The 17,056-nt window shown below is 42.6% G+C and overlaps 1 protein-coding gene across 1 annotated transcript in view; it reads right to left on the reverse strand.

Moving 5' to 3' along the window:
* Positions 1-275: 275 nt before the first annotated feature.
* Positions 276-17,056, reverse strand: part of LOC128372680 (adhesion G protein-coupled receptor A3) — a 159,052-nt gene continuing 142,271 nt past the window's right edge. Inside the window, exons 17-19 of the mRNA XM_053332805.1 lie at positions 10,070-10,215; positions 2,164-2,259; positions 276-1,701 (exon numbers count right to left, since the gene is read on the reverse strand). Of these exons, the coding sequence (XP_053188780.1) occupies positions 276-1,701; positions 2,164-2,259; positions 10,070-10,215 (1,668 nt within the window). The remainder of the gene's footprint in view (positions 1,702-2,163; positions 2,260-10,069; positions 10,216-17,056) is intronic.

Here is a 17,056-nt window from a genome sequence, read left to right on the forward strand (position 1 = left end):
TCTGTGTATGGATGCTCTTCAGGGAGCGTTTTACATGATATCAGATTTCTGCACAGTAAAACAGCACACATAAAAACATGAGGACATTCAAATAAAAATATCCCACGCTGATTGTGATGTTTAAAATGTTATTCAATTCATTTTCTTTTCTTTCTTTTCTTTTTTTTTATTCTAGAAAGGGAGGCGAGGGTTTATTTTTGGCGGGACAAGGAAAGGGGTGCTGCCAATCCCCCACCCCTTGACACCCCCCCCCCCCCCCCACCCCACCTCACAGACTACACAGTAGTTTCATTCTTCCAGGGTCCAGTGCGTATATTCCCTGTGCTGTCCGAGGAGTACAGGAGTCCTTCGTGCAGCCCCCCCTTAAGAATCCCATTCTGATTGGGGGGGTTCTGGGGGTAGGATTGTCTACGCGGGGCGTGCATCTCCAGGTGATGTGTCGCCAAGGGGTCCTCCTCGGCCACTTTGCCGCAGCCACACAGGAAGACGCCCGTGTCGCCCGCCTCTGCCGGACACAGAGAGGGGAAAAGGTCTGCCTTAGAGCAGCAGATGTGCCGGTGGCAGGGGTTATGGCATGCCAGGGCCTCGTGTGTGCTGGCTGCAGCAGCGTGGCATGTGTGATGCCCGTCGTGGTGACCCTCATGGGCCAGATGTGGGCAGATGTGGGTGTGACGCCCGTGTGTGCTGTGGGGGCTGTCAGTGTGTGAGCTGTGCACGCTGCCTCCGTCCACACTGGAGGGAATGTGATAGGCGTACTCCCTCTCGCTCCCCGCTCCACAAGCGGCGGCCCCAGCGCGGCGGCTGAATTGGCGGCCTTTAGTCCTGGCGCTGCTCTTCAGGCAGGGGTGCAACTGGATGCCCGGCCGGTAGCCCTCCGGGTCGGCGTGTAGCAACACGTGGGTGGCGGCTGGTTCCTCCTCCATCAGCTGCTGGCTGTGCAGGGCGGCGCAGCACGGTGTCACCGGCGCAAGACACGTCACGTGATTCTGCGAGGACGGGAGAGCGGCGTGTTTGCAGTGACCTAAACTACTGTGGCTGCAGCTCATCAGCGCTTTCCCCTGACACGGTGAGTCATGGTGGCAGTGGCTGTGACCGTGGCCGTGCCCGGGGGTATCCCCATTCACGTTAACCTTGGGTCGGCCTTGAGCGGGCCCGTGGTTGCCCGAGCAGGCGTTGGCGCGTCGTCCGGGACAACAGGAGCACCAGCAATGCCAGACATCGTCACGCTTGGCACAGTGATGGATGAGGATGAAGAGGCCGAGAGTGACAGAGAAGGCACCGTACAGGCAGCTGAAGATCATGTCTAGGAAGTGACCTTGAGACACAGCCAGCGCCCCGAAAGTCCAGGTAGCCAGGAACAGAAAAAGAGTGAAGGCCGCCGTGCGTAATTGAGCCTTGAAGGAGTGCTCATTAGCCAGCAGCGCAGGGTTGATGGGGACGCCCGGGCAACCGGCGGGGCAGTGGCTCCCGCTGGGTTGGGCTCCCAGGGCCCCGGGCTCAGCTCCCTGGTGGCAGTGGGTCGGCATGTCGACGGAGGCGAGCCTCTGCTGCTCCTCTGTCAGCTGCTTGAGCTCATACTTCTTTTCGGGGTGGCGCCGCAGCTGGATGAACGTGCAGAGGAAGTAGATGCAGGTCACCAGGACGATGAAGGCCACAGGGCCGTAGAAGGCTCCCAGGCTGGGCTCCCACGCCATCCAGCAGCTGCAACAAAAACATACAACAACGCAAGATTTTAACACTTTGATTTATGCTGGCTTTTTTTTTTTAAGTAGCAGAACATAAATAATCAACTATACACACCCTATCATTTGTTTTAACATGCTCACAATATCACCTTGGGAGCAAACAGCATTAACATAAGCACACAACCACTATGAGCTTATTCAACAGAGAAAAACTCATCTAAAAACACATGCAGCACAGAGCTCATCAAATGCTAATCCACCAAAGGGAAATACAGTGTGAAAATGTGAATGCTTGTCTGTGTATATATACACACACATGTCTACACCTTTGAGAAAGAAAACCCCCCCCCCAGATGATTTATTTTTGGTTTTTTAACACCTAATGAGGAACAGACTTTATTGAGGTGTATACAACAGTACAAAGCATCAACAGAGGATGTAATATAACCTTGAAAACAGAAGCAAATGTAGGACTTACTACGGCGCTTCCTCCCCGCTGCCATAGTTGTTTATATTGACGGCTGCCGTGACCCCGCAGATGATGAGGGGCACTCCACCGCTCACTAAGTAAAACCTGCGAGGTGAAAGAAGGACAAACAGAGACAGAGTATGAAAACGTGTGGCAGGAAAAAAAAAACATGAAAAAAAGACATTTAACATTTCGCCTGCTATGTTTTCCCCCAATTTCCTCAAATACGACCATGTTAAAACAATCTGATGTGTAACTTTAGAGCTTGTAAATGTGTTTGTGATCACACTCCGCGGGTGCGATCACACCTACTTCACAGTTTGATTTCTTGTGTACAAACCTAACATTTTCAAGCTGTTCCGTATCCTCAGAATCAACACTGAAAGAAGGAGACTGAAAATAGGAATGGGTGACCTATTGATTCTTATTTATTAATATTCATCCTTTTTTTTTTTTTAATCCATCATATCAAAATCATACATATTTATTTTAGTCCCAAATTGACAGGAGTGAAATAACTTAACAAGCAAAATAACTTTAAAATAAGAGAAATTCACATGATCAAGTTATATAAGCAAATACATACTGTAAAGTAAACATCCTGCAGAGTCAAGCTGTGTGTGTGTACATGTATGCATATGAAAGAAAAACAGAGATGGAGAGCAAGTACACTCATACATAACTGTGCATATTAACTATAAACACAAACTCTCAGGTTGAAAGGTTAAAACCAAAACTACATCTTTGTTAACACATTTATGAGCATATAGAAAGTGTGAGATTAGTGTGATTTGAACCTCTACAGATGCAGACAGGCTCTCCTGAGATTTTTTTTTTTTTACAGTGGAGCCGCCTGCTGTGCCTGTGCTTCTGTAAATGTTAGAAAATGTTAACATGTCATTAAGTCAGGGGAAAAAAGGAAACTGCGAAATTTGGGGGAAGTAGAGACAAAAGAGGTCAAAACTCCAGCAACACTTCATTTTCTTTAACCACTACTACTACTATATCAGCCCAGCCAGTCACAATCAGGTGCTGACATGTGAGGGGACTGCAGGTCAGACACCATGTTGAAGTTGTTTTGGTATCATTAATAGTAATTAAATGACTGTCAAGTGTCCAATGTGAAAAATGTTCAAAAAACACAGCTGCTGTGGGTCATTCAACATTCTCCACGCAAGTTCGCAAACGACGACGCTTCTCCCAGCTGGAGCGAACACATGATCCCTGTGAACATAGTTAACATACACTCATACACAAACTGGTGGAGGTGATCAATCTCAGTCCTCAAGGAGGCAGTACAGGCTAGTTAAATCTAATCAGAGTGGTTCCACTGTAAACAAACATGGTGACTGTGGAGGAATAGGTGCTGCTGTACTTACTGCACACAAGAAAGAAAAAAGGAAAAAACTGAAGTTGATCATGGAGGAAGGATGGAGAATTCCTATCTGAAGAAAAGAGGTGGTGAATTCAGATAAAGCTTTGTCCAATTGTGTACCCAAATCAAAGAGGTCAGCCTTCTCTTGTTGTTTCATGCTATGGTGACTCTTCTTTGTGCATCTTTGTGCTGCTTTGCATAATATACTGCGTGAGATCTCGTTGTAGCTTGAAGCAAGTATGTTTGACCCATCCTCAGAAATGAATGCTAAACATGCCCAAGGTGCAATTAAAGTGTGAATTGAGGAAAAAATATTATTACCATGAACAGTGGGATGAGTGTAGAATGTGAAGTGAGGTCAGCAGCTGACTAAGCAAACAAACATTGATGATGGGTTAATGGTGCTGAAGAGAAACTAATGTTGCCGCTGCTGTGAATCAACACTATCTCAACCCACTCAGGTTATAAAAAAAGAAGATATTGCGAAGCTTGTTGGGTGATTATTCATCCTTCATCTGCCGCCTTGATATACTTTGTAAACCTTCAGGTACACACATAGTACACAAGCGAGTGTGGGAACAATGATGATGCTCGCGTCACGGCAAAGTATATGATGAGCTTTACGAATTCAATGCACAAACAAAAGCTAATCCCCCCGGCAGCTCCCTCTCAGCGCTGTCCTTGTCCTCTCTCTTTGCACTGTCATCCACTTTCCTATATAACACTATGCTATTTCCTCTTCCTTCCTGTTCAATCTCAACCTCTGTCACTGCTCTAACCTTTCCACTACTCCATCTTCCTCCGTCTTCATCCTCAGTTTCCTTCCTTCTATGTCCTCTCTTTCTCTCTCTCTCTCTCTCCCTCCCAATCTGACTCACAAAGCGCCTGTCCCAAAAATTCAATTACAATCAAGATGTTTGTCTGGATCGGTCGGTGAGAGGTGGCTGGGTGGTTGGAGGGGAGGGGGGGTGGGGGTGGGTGGGTTGGCAGCATTACCGGCCTGTCACTGTCTCCGAGTGGAGCGGTTCCCTCAGGGGACCCTCCTCCAACAGAAAGCCATTTACACAGCCGTCAGCAAGATAAGCATAAATGAGAAGAACTAGTGGATGTTAAAGCACCCTTCGCTTTATAACCCTCATTCCCCTTTATCTCCTCTTGGAAAGCTCTGTGTGAGCTTTCCGCAGGCTTGTGCCCGGAAGAAACATGTGTAGCTTACATGCCAAAAAAATGTATAGCATGCATGATCAGATTACAGTCTACATGCTGCCCTGTTTTTATGCAAAAAAGATCCACATTAAAATTCTTCCCCATGCACTCACTCTTGTGCGAACACACATTACAACGTGCACACACACACACCCTTTTTTGTTGGCCGTTCTATTAAAGAAGGCCTTCAAACTCTAACAGAATGGCTGTGCGCTATGCAGAGTTGCGTTTTTTTTTTTTTTGAGTGAGTTTAGGAACAGCAATCATCTGATATAAATAGACCCTGAAATGCCTGCCTTTTAGCCAGCAGCTACACAGCAGCTCCCCTCCCATCCCTGTCCCTCTGCTTATGCACCCGTCCTCTGTTTTGTGACTATGCACTGTCCTCCCTCTGGACCCCGTCCAGGATATACATAGCACAGCTGGGGACAACTGATGGTCATATATTGTAGCCCTAGCAAAGGCTGAAGGCTTAGGGGTAACACTGCACTACACATCAGTAATGTACTGTATGTAGGCCTGCTCACCTTAATCTAAAAAAGAAAATGGGTGTCTGAATGCCCTTCACTGAACAGAGTGAGCTTATTTTAAAGACACAGTTCAATATTTTGGGAACATCTTTGTGCATCTTTTTTTTGTTTCTTGCTGAGACATGGTTAAGAGGACTGATACCATTCTCATACATGTTTGCTAAAAGTCCAGCTGCATCTAGCAGTTTAGTTTAGCTTAGCTTAACAAGAGATTGGAAACAGTTGAAAGGTATCAAAACTGGATTACCAGCACCTCTACAGCTCACTATTTAACACATTATAACATTATTAATTAATTAAAAAAGAGAAGAAATTATATTGCTATGCTACCTATGTGGGCAGAGCAAGGCTAGCTGTTTACCCCCGTGCTGAGCTAACTAGCTGCTAGCAGTAGTCTTGTATTTAACTGACATTTATGAGAAAAGCAATAAAACAAATGTGAATATTATTAAAATGGTTGAACATTTAATTAGAAAAGTGCAAAAATGACATAGGCTATTGTGTGATATTGCTATGCTACTGTAACCCATGTGGACAGAACCAGGCTAGCTGTTTCCAGTCTTTGCGCTAGGCTAACCAGCTGCCGGCATTTATGAGACATTTATGTGAAAGGTATCTATCTTTTCATTTAACTCTCAGCAATAAAAGGAAATTGTTGAACTAATGTCATTGCCTTAAAAGTCTTCCTTTTAATGGAAAAGTCCATTTAGTGATTTAGGATAAATATTCTACCTCCATAGCGCAGTTCATTTTTGAACACACATATTCATGCATCGCCAGCCATTACTAGCCTTTCCTCATTTCCATCTCCATTCCATTTAAAATTTAAAATGTTAAAGTGGCTGCTCTAAATTCAAAGAAAGGTTGATTTTGAATTATTTTATTCCGTTTCCCCATCTTTGCTTTTTAAGAAGTGAATTAGCCTGTTTGCAATTATTAATATTGACAGCTGGGTTGAATGCTGGTGGTCATATTCCACAGATGTTGAGAGGGGAAAATGTTCTTTCTCTCAATTTTAAGTGTTATTTCAGAGCAATGATCTGCATCCATCACAGCAGATGACTGTGTCAGTTAATAGCATGAGCAGAAGTGTTTAAGGTGTGTGGTCTGACACGGTGCAGCAGATTTCTGACAAAGTTCAACGTGATGGTCTGCTGGATATGCCATCAGACGCTGTCAGGGTGGCAGGGACAGGAAAAAGAGTTGGATGAGGAGAAATAGGTTGGTGTTTGGGAGGAAAAGGGTTGGGGGGGTGGAGGGGAGAGAGCTCGGAGGAGAAATTGATTTGTCTCCAGCTGCTAAGTCTCATTGCATGAGCCCGTCTGACGGGGAGCATTACAGTCAATCACTGTGGATCAACTCGACTGCCGCGCCACACGATCCCTCCGCCTGCCCCCAGACAAATTATCTCATTCACAAGCAGTGCATGATGGGAGAGTCTCGAGAATATTCCATATAAAAATAAAAAAAACACAATCACGCAGGTATCTGAGGATTTGCTTTGCGAGGAAAGTGCTGCTTATATGTTGAGGGGATACTTATCTGGTGGGGTCTTTATCCTCAGCGACTTTCAGTGACTCTTCAAGAATATGCCACTGAGGAGATTCAGGTTTTTAATAATGTCAGACATATATACTGCTGCTCATTCATAGATTTTTATAGATATTACTTCCCGGCTGTATGGGTGATAAATGCCCATGACTGCTAAATGCGCCACTGAGACACCAGACAGAAAAATGTCTAAAAGCAAATGGGTAAGTTATCCCAGTCTGGGTTCATATCCAGTGCAATGCAACATGTTTGAATACATTTCTTGTTTGGGGTCATGAACTGTATCTTGTTCCAAATATTTAATAAACAGCCAGAAAAATTCAGGACTCTGAAACGCCACTTGATATTTTCCAACAGCTTTAAAACTGAATACAAGATTAAATGACAAACAGGCATTTATTGTGCTATGTCCTCTGTTTGCCTCCCTATCTGTGCTCTCGAACCCCCCCCCACCCCCCACCCTAAAAGGATTTCTCATCGGAGCTTCTGCAGCACGGTTGCAATGCGCAGAAGAGCTCACGCAGCACCTTCTCACCGCAGAGGAAGAGCACCGTATGTGTCCAAAAAGCTCATCCTCTTAAACATGCCAAATGTCGTGAGTAAGCAGAAATGGAATGAGATGGAGGAACGGTGGAAAAGGAAATCACAAAAAAAAAAGAGAGTAGAAATTCAATCTGATGTGCATGTCTAAGCGAACAGGAATTAAATGGGTCAAAAGGCTAAATATATTTAGATTTGAGATAAAGCTCCTGGCTCAGCTGCCTCCTGGGTGATTGAGGTAATTAGTTATAACATTGGGGGTGATGCCATGGTAACAGGTTGTCTCAAGTCCGCCATCCTTCCTCCGCCTACTAACATTCATCCACCCTCCATTCTTCTTCCCTTACAGTGTAGTAGGAAACCTCAAACAGAATAACTGAGCCAAAACATTTATTACACACCCAGTTCAGCTATTGCAGACAGTTTCCTCTAACACGTCTGCGAGAATGTTTATCTATACCTATGGGAAAACTGCAGAGTCGGAGGTTTCAAATATTTTTCAAAAATACAAAAAATCATTGTCAGACTTGAGCAGCGGTTCCCAACCTTTTTTATTTTTCGTTTGACACTTTCCCCACATTCCTGCCAGATAAGCTGTTCCAGAGGCATGTTCCAGATGAGTTCATTTCAACTGATTTTCACAGTTCCTACCAAAAACACAAATATGTGGATATGTTTTTTAAATCAAATCATAATTTCTATGTTGTTTTAAACAGATGAGCTACTCCACAGTGTTTCCCTCTAGCAGAGGCAGAAGTGGCCCCTGGGGTGCGTAGGACTTCTAGTTGGGAATCACTGGGTTAGGGTGTAAAAAGCCACAGATAATGGTGATGGCTAATGCTAATGGTAATGAAATTAAAACAGCTGCTAGCTGCTCTATAGCCCCCTCTCATCCAACTGTTGCTTCATTTAAATTGCTTTCATTAAACTGTTTTTGAACATGAAAATCCAAAAATAGCTGGATAACCACACACGCTGAGCAGGGGAAGACAGGAAATACTCATTCAGATGTTCTTAGGTCTTATACAACCCTCTCTGTCAGAGTTATTGTTGCTAAGCAGCAGTTTGCACCTTGAATGTCACCTCTGACAGAAGAGGCTGAGCTAAATGAGCCTCCATTCAGAAATTTGACTAATTAAACGGAATTCACTGGACTCCTCTAATCTCAGACATTTATCATTGTTAATTTTCACATCATGTGCATCATTACTGTTCAAAACCTAAACTTCTTCCCTTGTGGCAGACTCAGTGAATCAGATTAAAAATGGAATTTCTTAACATGAACAAACCCACAAGGAGAGCCGTATATATAGGAAGACCTACCAGCTACGTCACTATGGAGTGAACAAACAAAGCCAGGGGCTTGAAAGAATACAAACTAGCTGTGGATGTCTCTGCAGATAAACGATGCAATAACTCATCTGTGTGAAGCTATTGTTGCCCTCTAAAGGGAACACGAGGCGGCAAACACCTGAAAAAAATACACAGGCTCGCATAACTCTGCAGAGACATAAATATGCATACACTCAAGTGCACAGTCGAGTACACATATCACTGAATACTCAGGCGTGAGGACAAACGAACAAATACATTGTCTAAATATGCAGTTTACTTAAACCACATTATATTTGAGATTTGTAATTTTAAAAAAATGAATTGAATATATTTCTATTGCACAGGAATTAGAATACAACTAAAATTCAGTAATGAAATGGAACTAAGTGGTACATTTACTCAAGTACTGCACCACAGTTTAGATGTACTTCTACTTTACTTTAGTATTCACATTTAATATTTGTTTATACTTCTACTCTACTTCATTATCAGCAGTTATATGCTACTTTTCAGATGAAGTTTTTACATAGATAAACACAAGATGATCTTATAAAATAGAATACATTGTTAAAGGTTATACCAGTGGCTCCCAAACTATTTAACTTGTGACCCCAAAAGCAACGCTGGTTGGGGCCCATTGTCACATTTTAAATGTGGATGAGTTGTTAGTTTAAATAAGATGTATGTATTCAATCTCCTTTAAGATAGTTTCAGGAGGCCTAAAGAGGTTAAATTGTCCAACATTTGCTTTTTATTTCTTCCCTACCTCATTATTCAGGGGCCTGACCCTGGACTACACTACCCAGCAGTATATAAAGTACTTAAAACCAGCTCCAAAACGATAGCCTTTAACAGCCAAATGCTGCTTACACACTGATGCATCAACAATATGATAATGTAATTTAAAATAGTATATCAAGGGTCATTTTTCCTGCTGTACGAGCACTTTACTGATGATATTTTAAGTACTGTCAAGTAGGATTTCCAAAGCTCTTACTTGCAATGGTATTTACATCTTTGTATTGGTCCTTTTACTAAAGTGTCTCAATACATCTGCTTAAAGTAATGAACACAAGCTGGGACAGGCATAGGGTTTGATTGTATAAGACTTCTACATAAATCTCACAGTCTCAGTCGGGTCATGTACTGACAAAAATGAAATAAGAAAGCAAGAAATTGTGCAGTGAACCAGTCCTTGGCCTCTCAAGACACACACACAGCAAGCGATGACAGTGCAGGAAAGATCAAAAAATACTGATCACACACACACACACACACACACACACACATATATGCCCACATACGCAGGTGTTTATGTGGCTTTTTCTGTGTAGAGGCAGTCACGGTTCAGGAGGACTGCAAGGACATTTGTTGTTACCTCAGCAGGGGCTGTTTAGGGGGCGGAGGCGGGTCACCATCCTGGCTCTGTGGAGGCTTCTTGGTCACCTGTTTATAAATGTTCCTCGCCGTCACCCCGAGCCACAGCATGGTCGACAGAGACGAGTAGTGCAGCACGACCCCGACCTGAGATGGAGTGAAAAGAAGGTACATACAACATGATTCACTTGACTTTTCTGAACTTTTGCTCATATATGCTGTACAGTGTATATCTCTCTGAAAAAAATGTCAGACTTCATCATAATGCTGTAACTCAGAGAGAAGATGATTTCAGGAAGAGCTGCCACTTCTTTCTCTATAAATCATTGTCAATGTCACTCCAAGGGTGTCTCCTTAGATGTTTTCCTTCAAAACTTGACTGTTTTGTCTTATCCTCCACTAAAAGACAATAGTAGAAGGATGGAGAGACAGGCTCAAAAAGTGCTATTGAATCATCAAGGTTGTCTGGGATAAGAGCATTACGGTGAGGTTATACTGGTGGATACTGAGCAGCTCCTTATCAGTTGAGTTAGAGGACATGAGGTGTGCACTGTGAATAACAAATCTGAATATAAATGAAAGTCACGTTGACAACTATCAGCGCGTGATTGTTTTCCCAACACTGTATACATATCTGCGCTCGCCCTCGTTTTAATATTCATGAATTATGCTTGAATGGGGAGGGAGGGGGGTGCTCTAACTTTGTTTAAAGGCTTTGCCAGTTTATAGAAAGAGAGCAGAGATGCAAGAGAGAGAGAGAGAGAGAGAGGAGAATGGATGGGGGAAATTAAAATGCGCTGAGCCTTTTCTTCACTCGCTCAGTCTGCTCAGTCTGTAATGGAAACCTGAGATACCCAATCAAATGGCTTCTCTCCAGCCTGATAGGCCTAGGGACTGACGCTAGTGTACCAGAGTCCAGATGCTAATTGGATGTGTCCTTGAGCTGGTTATGGAGAGCAGAGAGCTGGTGGTAAGTCAATCACTGCTTCGGAGTCAGCACGCCTCAGAGCTTCATTAGTGCCAAGAACAGACGGAAAGGAAGTGCTGTTGTAATATGGAAATAAGGCTAGAGGAGGGGTTATCAAATTACCAGAAATCCAGAAATGGGAAAAAGGTAGCAGAGCACACATTGATCATAATTGGCTATTTGGTGTCCTTACAGGTATGCTTTCAATCTGGCAGTTTTTCCAATATACCTTATACAGATCATGCACTTGCAGTCTGCACATCCTTTCAATTTCCCTTTAAAGCAAAAGTACAATTTCAATTATAATCATTATTATCAATCGTTGGTGTCAGACAAATAGTAACTTATTTCATGTGTGAATTTCAAAAGGTACAATAAATGACATTCAGCCTCACTGGATGTCAGCAAACAACAATTTGCTAGGTAAAGACATCGTGGCATAATGGATACCGGATTAAGGCACACTCCCTCTATTTGTGCTGTTATCCGAGCTTCTATGTTGTTTGCTTTGGTAGTCGCATCAGCCAAACTTGCATGTCAGTCCCACTGTGTCCTCCACATCTGTTTCCAAGATGGTGACTGTGACACTGACTTTCTTAAATTACAGCTACACTAAAGTTGTTCTGAAAACAATGGAGGCAAGAAACAGGCAAGGCACTAACAAAAACGTGATCCATATTTCATTCTTCCTAGCTTGACAGTTTGATCTGAGTTTCGTGCATTGTGGCTTAGGTCTGAGATGTTGGTAGTATATAGTGTGACATCTAGTGGTTGGATGTATTAAAACTTGAAAATAAAGTCATTAAAGACCCACACCCGTATTTAGCCCCTGCAGTATAACTTGGCTTGAAATTTTGCTTAGGATCCTTCCATTTCTCTTGCTAATCTTGTTTCTACACCTTTATTGTAGTCCACCAGTGGTAACTTCAGTTCATCAGAGATGACTTAGAAGGTGCACATCAGTCTATGTATGGTCTCTCAGCCGACAATGCAAATCAGAGCAAAAACCAAACCATGAGTTAAAGGAACTGCCTGCAGAGCTCAGGGACAGGATTGTCTCAAAGGCACAAATCTGGGGAAGGCTAAACTTAATAAATATGCAGAAATAATTCTGCTGCATTTAAAATCCCAAGAGCACAGTGGCCTCCATAATTCTTAAATAGAAGTTTAGAACAACCACGACTAGCCAAACTGAGCAACTGGGGGAGAAGGGCCTCGGTAAGAGAGGTCACCCAGAACCTGATGGTCACTCTGGCTGAGCTCCAGAGATCCTGTGTGGAGATGGGAGAAACTTCCAGAATGAAAAAGGTCACTGCAACACCCCACCAATCTGGGTTTTATGGTAGAGTGACCAGCCTCTCCAAAAAGCACCAAAATGACTTTCAGATTATGAGAAACAAGATTCTCTGGTCTGATGAAACCAAAATTGAAATGTTTTGGCCTCAATTCTAAGCGTCATGTCAGGAAGGAACCAGACAATACTTATCATCTGCCCAATACCATCCCAGCAGTGGTAGCATCATGCTGTGGGGGGTGTTTTTCAGCAGCAGGGACCGGGAGACAGGTCAGGGTTGAGGGAATGCTGAATGGAGCAAAGTATTCTTAATTTAAACGATTATAGCATAAAGAAGTAACTTGCAACATTGTAATTATTTCTAATTTACTGTGACAGTGGTGGTTCAGATCTTGACTATGAGAGAAAAACTGGCTTTCCGCCAACCAGACTTCTCAATTGGCCAGAAAGTTTTGGTTTTGATAGAACAGAAATTGGTGTGATGGATGAAAACCATAGTTTGAGTAAGAATGAGACTCTCACTCCAACTATAAAATCTCATAATGAGCACATGCCCTCACCTCAGACCAGTGAGCAACCAAGTAATGATGCCAAACCAAAAACCAGATCATCCACCAGAACAACAAATGGGAAATCCAATAAGAGCACCCTGCCATCTCTGAGGCATGACTACAATACCAGAAGTCGTATTGGTATTAAAGTCATACATAGGTACATATCTGAATAACAAAATGTGATTAAGTGGGGGAATTATATTTATATATATGTCATATTTTGACATTGTACTATTCATAGGTACTGTGTGCTTTCAAATGATGTGCCTTTGTTAGCAGAAAATCTGGGTAAATACATAATTTCAGGCAGTGATCGGATCAGCGAGCAGCACAATGATCACACAGTTAACAAAAGAGAAGCTGGAAATGTCCCCAGAAAACCTGATCAATGCCTCTCCTATTAAAAAGCCACAGTGCCTGTCACCTCAAACTCACTCTGTCATCATTCAGGAGGGGTGTCAGTGATGCATAAGTAAATGAAACTGCACACCCATAAAAATGGTCTGATTTAGGCTCATACAATTGTGACAGTCAAACATTAATCCAGTTCATTTTGCATACGCTAACATTCACTGAAACACCATGAAAAGAATTACTAAGCTAAAGTTAGCACCTGACACAGCATTTACAGACTAATACACATACAGTGTATCACAACATAAATCAGTCAGTTAGTATATCAGGGCTTTAAGGTAAAAGCAGTTTGATGGTCATTTCTGCAACAGATGTGATAAGACAAAGATGTCATGTTCAATACAAGTCAAATCATGATATCTTCAGTGGGGAGAGACAAAGAGAATGAGAATTTAAAATGAAATGTCACAGTAAGTAGTCACCAATATGTAGGCTGACTGTACTTCATAGAATAGTCACACAGTGATATTTGTGCTTTTGATAACATTTCTGACCATTTTTTTTCTTACTAAAATCTCTCAACAACATCCATTTAATGTCCAGCTGCCATAATTACTTGGTCACCTTTCACTACAGACTGCCGTACCTTATTAGTGGAGAGTGATGGTGCTGCAGGGGTGCAGGCACTGCAGAAATAATACAAAAAATACTGCAACCTCCTTTGCATGTTTTTCAAAAAAAGGTGTGTCACATACAGGTGAATGCAACACTGCTATGTCATCACCTCTAATGTTGTAAACACTGTAATTCAATTGAAGTAGTGTTTCTCTCCAGCTGAACAATACAAGTCCAATATTTACTCTCCTTTAGTCCCTTTGCAATGATTTTGGTCTCTATCAACTCCTTTAACTGAATGCCATACTATACTCATCAGCTAGTTACTAACTGTGTGTGTTTGGTGTTTAGTGCTGAGCATGTAGTGTACAAAGGGTTTTTAGAGCCTTTTCTCTGCCTATGACACCATATGAGTGGTGACAGCTGGGCAGCTAAACAATGAAACTTGATATAAAGCCCCCTAAAGCATCGACTCCATGGTTTGGCATTAGCAGCAGGTCCTTTAAAGTCCAGTAAGTTGTGAAGTGGGGTCTCCATGGATCACACTTGTTTTTCCAGCACATCCCACAGATGCTCAATTGGACTGAGATCTGGACAATTTAGAAGCCAAGGCAACACCTTGAACTATTTGTCATGTTCCTCAAACCATTCCTCAACCATTTTTGCAGTGTGGCAGGATGCATTATCCTGCTGAAATAGACCACTGCGATCACTGAATACTGTTGTCATGAAGGGGTGTATATGTGTCACCCACAACGTTTAGGTAGGTGGTTCATGTCAAAGTAACATCCACATGAATGCCAGGACCCAATGTTTCTCAGCAGAACATTACACGGAGCATCACACTGCCTCCACTGGCTTGCCTTCTTCCAATACTGCATTCCTACCATCTCTTTCCCAAGTTAATGACACACATGCACCCATCGGTTCACGTAATGTAGAAGAGAATGTGATTCGTCAGACCAGACCATCTTCTTCCATTGCTACATGGTTCAGTTCTGATTGGTCTAAATGAGCTATCTTTAGCTTCCCATGTCCATCAGTAAGCCATGGACAACTATGACCCTTGCTGGTTCACTGGTTGTCCTTTCTTTGACCCTTTTTAGTACAGTATGTACTGACCACTGCAGATTGGGAGGACACATGTTTTGGAGATTCTCTAACCCAGTCATCTACCTGTCACAATTTGGCCTTCGTCAAACTCACTCAGATACTTCAACTTTTCCAATTTTCTTGCTTCCATCAACTTTAATAACTGAATGTTCACTTGCTGCCTAATATATCCCTCGCCTCGACAGGGACCATTTCAACAAAATAATCAATGTTATTCATTTTGCCTTGGATCGGTGTATAGCATAGAAAACAATACACCAAAAACATTTGATACACATCATTAATCGTTCATTAAAATTGTTCTGAAAGGTACGTTTTAATTAGTAATTTGAATACGGCGTGATTGGTGCAGTCTCGAGTGTGTTTGGGGAGCAAGTTCCAGAGGGAGGGGGCAGCTGTGGAGAAGGCTCCGTCGCCTCGGGTCTGGTGCTTGGTTCTGAGTGGTGGAGACAGGAGGATGGCATCAGAGAAGTGGAGGCTGTGAGATGGAGTGTGGTGGTGGAACAGGTTGGTAAGGTAGGAGGGGGGTCTAGTTATGGAGGACTTTGTGAGTGAAGAGAAGGACTTTTAAATGGATCCTTTGTGGGACAGGGAGCCAGTGGAGGTTCTAAAGGACAAGGGTGATGTGGTAACGGAAGCAGGAGTGGGTGAGCAGGCAAGCAGCAGAGTTCTGGATGCATTTGGAGTTTATTTAGGACTTGGGATGATGCACCATAAAGAATTCCGTTACACTAATCAATTCCGGATGTTATGAAAGCAAGGATCAAAGTTTCAGCAGCAGAGAAGGAGAGTGATGGGCGGAGGCGAGCTGTGTTTTTGAGGTTGAAGAAGGCAGTTCTGGTGATTGATTTGACGTGGTGTTCAAAGGAGAGGTTTCAGGGAATAACATTGCCATATCCTATATTTACTTTTTTTATTTGCTTGAAGAGCCTTTGACATCACTGTGTTCTCCCCACTACCGTAAAATAAAACCTACACCTTTGGCATTTAATGGCAAAATAAAGTAAGTTTTATTATTGCTCCAGTGGGAAGAGAAAATGTAAATTCTAACTCTGTGATATTAAGAAATCTTGGTTGTGTTGTCTTTTAATTTAAAATCAGTTCCAACATAGTGTCGGGATCAGCTGTTTACATAGCAGATGCACACAACAGTACGATTTGAAAGATGAGATTCTCTGTTATAATTTAATCAGAAGTGTAAGATGCAGACGGAAACACTGAGTTACCAGGCATTGCAAAGTGGCACATAATATGAATAAAACTCTACCAACAGTGTAAAACAGTACAAGGAGAAGAGAAAGACAGTGTATACTGGTAGAAGACCTCTACCAACAGTGCTAAATGATACAAAAAATAGTAAGAAGGGCACTTAATGAAAATTTAACAGTCTAATGGCCTGAAAGACAACACTGCCCTTGACCTTACACAGCAAACAAGTCACTAAATCATTCAATAATTCAAATTAAAACCAATTTAACCTGATTTAGTTCAGTGTAGTGTAGTGTTTTCTGTCAAGATAACATTGTCAGGTTAACGTTTTAACAATTTTAGCATATGCTAATAGTGTAATACTCAAAGGTCCCTCTAAGCTGGGGGTCTATGGGGCGTATTCATTATATCGGCTCCCCACTGTTTTTGATGCATAAGTAACCAGTCTACCGGAAGCTTTTTCCATGTGGGGAAATGAGCTCAGGAACACTCAAATTGGACCCAATGGAAGTTGAATCTTTTTTTTCCAACATCAGAACTAATTTCACAGTGGCACACTAATGAGGAAATCCTCTCTATTGCATCTTTAAGCTGACAGCTGGATGTAACCTCAGATCTAGGTCATATCCTTAGCCAAGTTCTTTACTAAATTAATAGGTTATTTAACGCTGGTCACTCTTGCTGAACAATCAAAGGAAAGGTGTAATCCAAGTTTGGATGGGCTAAGGTAAGATGGGGTAAGGCGAGGGGAAACAAGGATATACTGTATGTTTTTTCTTTGCTTAATAGAGGAAAACAGAGGCGGTGGTGCGAAAGCTGGAGAGTTTTATCAAATCAATGACAACGTGAGTCACGTTGGAAGAAAAGATAGAAATAGAGATT

The sequence above is a fragment of the Scomber japonicus genome, chromosome 14, assembly GCF_027409825.1.
Source record: "Scomber japonicus isolate fScoJap1 chromosome 14, fScoJap1.pri, whole genome shotgun sequence".
In the NCBI taxonomy this organism is placed as follows: Eukaryota; Metazoa; Chordata; class Actinopteri; order Scombriformes; family Scombridae; genus Scomber; species Scomber japonicus.